General features: G+C 31.0%; 1 protein-coding gene across 1 annotated transcript in view; it reads right to left on the minus strand.

Moving 5' to 3' along the window:
* The window catches only part of LOC106459970 (transcription elongation factor B polypeptide 3-like), a 77,046-nt gene extending 74,238 nt beyond the window's left edge, over window positions 1-2,808 (minus strand). Inside the window, 1 exon segment of the mRNA XM_013919648.2 lies at window positions 2,719-2,808. Within this exon segment, the coding sequence (XP_013775102.2) occupies window positions 2,719-2,787 (69 nt within the window). The 5' untranslated portion in view covers window positions 2,788-2,808.
* Window positions 2,809-3,860: the final 1,052 nt, after the last annotated feature.

A 3,860-nucleotide genomic window follows, 5' to 3' on the forward strand; every position in this document is an offset into this window, starting at 1 on the left:
AAATTTAAACAATTTTTTTTTTTCTTTTTTGTAAGTTACAAAATGACAAAATACCAATTTCAAAATATTTTTCAGTTAACTCTTTCCATAGGACCAGGTCAAGTTGTGCATCTCATGACCTTTTACAGTGTCTCAAATTGAATTAAAGAACTTTATTATCAATGTATGTTAATAAAATTGGCATGAAAACATACTTTATAATTAATATTACTATATTATCTAAGTTTTAGCTTTTAGTTTGACAAAGTATTTGAAAACATCTCAAACTTTTTCTGCCTGTGATGCATCTGAGCTCCAAATCCTTCTCTTCAGAATTTCCTAACTTCTAAAATAGGCTTCGGCAGTTTCCAACCAGTTTTGACTTGAGCCTAGCATGCAATTTTTCAAATCTTATAAATTTCTGTCTTCTTGCCCTATTATCTTTAGAGGCTAGCACAAATACACAAGTTAAAATGTCTCAAGATTCAATCTCATTGCATTAAATTTTCAAAACTTTTCTGGGGATGCATGCCCCCAGTCCTCCCTAGAAATGGTATGCTTTTCATGCTGGAAATGTTTTTTTTCACACATTGGGTGTCACATTGTTTAGCTGTGGAAATGGCCTTACAACTCCAAATTGCTTCCTAGGCAATGCATTACCTTATAATTACTGTAATTAGAGGCCACTTGCTAGCTAATATCCAAGTTACCAATTGATCCAAGCCATTCTGTAGTACCTCAGCTTGTTCAATATTATTATAACTATGTAAAGGTTTACAGGCCTTGGTAAATTTTACTATATTACTAATTATGCCCCTATTGATATAATTAATGTAAATAAATGGCAAAGACCCAAAGCAACTCCCCAGGCACACCACTATTAACAAAGGTAAAATTGGACAATTAACAAGTCTCTTTTCCCAAAACTCACTCATGTAATATTCTTAGCTAATCTTCTATGTGGCATCTTACTTAAAGCTTTTCGAAAGTCTAAGCACATCAAGTCCGCATCCTTTCCATCATCAAGATAACAAATAACATTCTCAAAATTTTTTTTTACCAGCTTAGGCAGGATTTCCCTTTAGTGGATCATGTTGGCTCAATGTCTACAACATATTTCACTAAATTTTTACCATACACTATAGAAGTTTTCCACTAGAGATGTAATACTAACTGGCTTATAATTTACAGAGTAACACTTATCTTCTTTTAAAAATAGAAGTAATACTAGCATCTATCAATCCTCAGGCACCATAGAATGTTCAGTCAGGGATGCTGTTAATATACTCTCTTGTAAAAACAGACAGAAATATATTTGCATATATAGTTTCAAATAAGCATAAAATAGACAACACACATTTTCTGTCAAGTGACTATTTCACATAGTTTTTTAGAGAAATATTGAGAGATTGTCTCAAAGTAATGCCCCATTGCAAAAAATGACACTGGGTTATTTCACTTCAAAATTAAACAACAAAATCAGTAAAGCAACACTGAATATCTAAAGACTTAGTATTAACACATTCTTCAAAATTCTTTATTTTTCTTTCAACTATGGTATGGAAAGTAATTTGGTTTATGCATATCTGCCAAAAATTGCATGACAGATTTTCAAGTAAAGACACTGATCCCTGCCCTACTTGTAGTTAGGTGATAGGCTATCCTGAAGAGCAGAAACTAAAAGTGTTAATTAATCAGGCCAATTAACTTATAGATCATGCCTAATGTCTCTCATATTTATATTGTTAACTACATTGGCACTGGGCATGAAGTTTCAAGCATTAAAAAAAAATCTTTAAATGTGCATTCCATACTTAAATTTGTAAGAAGTGAAAATCATTCATTATTCTTTCTTCCCACAACAACATCATATAAAACTTACTTTTAAACCCTTTAGTTTTACTTCATCTTATGAAATCTACTATTATTTTGGTATGAAAATTTCTTCAAAATAGTTTTTGAAAATAGGCCTACTCCGTTTTTCTGATATCACTATTTTAACAGTAACTTTACTCAAAATAGAAAAATCCATCACATATACCTACAGTTTTTTGTGCTTCAGTCTTCATGCTCAATGTTAACATCGATGACTAATGTACACTTAAGAACCATTGGACTATTTCATTGATTAGTATTACCTTTCACAGATTAACATTAACCTATAAGTTATACCTCAAAGTCAAGTTTTGAAGCTCACTATTCAAATCATTCTTAACTTTATCAAGTCTCATGAAATCATGCTGTTAACAAATTAGGTCCATCAATGTTAGACCGATTAATATGCATGGGTTTTCAGTACAATGCAATATCAAAATTATAACTGTACAACGTAGAATGAATACTTTATAACTAAGTCTAATGCTGATATCTCGTTATGCCTGGTACAGTGGTAAGGAAATGAAAATGTTTACCAAGACTCCACGTGTAAACTTCTCATTATTATTATAAATTATAATTTATATACGTATTTCTTGACACCCCGAAAAAGTGTCAAATATATTTACACTGAGACAAAGAAATTAATTAATGGTAAAATTCACGTTTAAATATTATAGTACCTATTAATATTAGTTTATCTTAGAGAAATAATCTAGGCTTATGACCTTTATTTTTAAAGTTCAACAAATTTTGGTTCTTCAAATGCTTCTATTTGTAATTGTAGTCGATAATGATTTACAGGCCTATATTTCACCAAACAATATTTTGCAAGTTAACTAATAAATCACATAGATATCAAACCTTTTCTTCTCCAACGCCTTGTTCTAATTTTTTCTTGCAATACAACACCCTTTCTTTTACATTCGCCATGTTGTCAGCTGGAAATTGTCTACTTCCATCTAGTGAATAAAGTGTAAAGCTGTTGTCTTCTGTCTGGTTTTCTATGTTTTATTTAATTACATTTAAATGTTTTATTAATCATTGAAAAAATATATATATTTTTTATAAATCATTCTATTTTAGTGCCCAAATATATAAACAATCTTTGAAAATTATGGTACAGCATCAGTAACGTTCTTCCAATTTGTATATGTTACAAGGCTTATACAAAAAGCTATTTTCTTTACACAAATTTGCGTTATATCACCTGAAGTGGATTTCATCTATGAAGTTCTTTTAAATCTTCATTATTAAGCATAACAAACACATGTATCAAATTGTTAATGCTGGAATATTTTCCTTCCATATACGGATAATCGTGCACTACTAACAAACTAATTATTTAATGATAACTATATATCTTCAGGTTAGTACCACCTTCAACCTTTTTTTCCACAAGTAGAACATTAACATCTTTTGTGAATACACGGTTGAGTATGTTATACTTAATCAATTTTAAATATGCAAATAAGCAATTCATGTTACAACCACAGCTGAAATAAAGTCACGGTGAAATGACGAATATCGAAACAACATTTTGACATTCTTTGACTGTTCGTACATAGTATGATACTGTTACGTCTCTATTCGTTTGTTAATTTTCCATAAAATTTCTTCCCGAAGAACTTCAGCGATACAAGTCCTTTCTTAAATAAAACTAGTTTATTCTTTCTCAATATAACTTTGCAACACACAGAATTTTCACAGTCACTTTAACTTCAACACACGCTATAATTCACAGCGATTCACGCACTTTACTTACGACTTGACTCAATTATCTGTCTCTATCTCTTCAATCTGCAATTATTCTCATTACAATCCCTTGTCTCGCTTTATCTGGCACGCTTATATACAAGAATAGATGGCGCGTAGAAAAGACAAGAGTTGCCATCAACAAACATGATCTTTCTATAATCTCATGATGTGTTACTAGGGTCACGTGACTTCCGCTGTCGTAACACTGCCCCTTCCTTAGTATTGTTCATCCCGAACAATAGCCACTT

Source organism: Limulus polyphemus, unplaced genomic scaffold (genome assembly GCF_000517525.1).
Source record: "Limulus polyphemus unplaced genomic scaffold, Limulus_polyphemus-2.1.2 Scaffold31, whole genome shotgun sequence".
Lineage (NCBI taxonomy): Eukaryota > Metazoa > Arthropoda > Merostomata > Xiphosura > Limulidae > Limulus > Limulus polyphemus.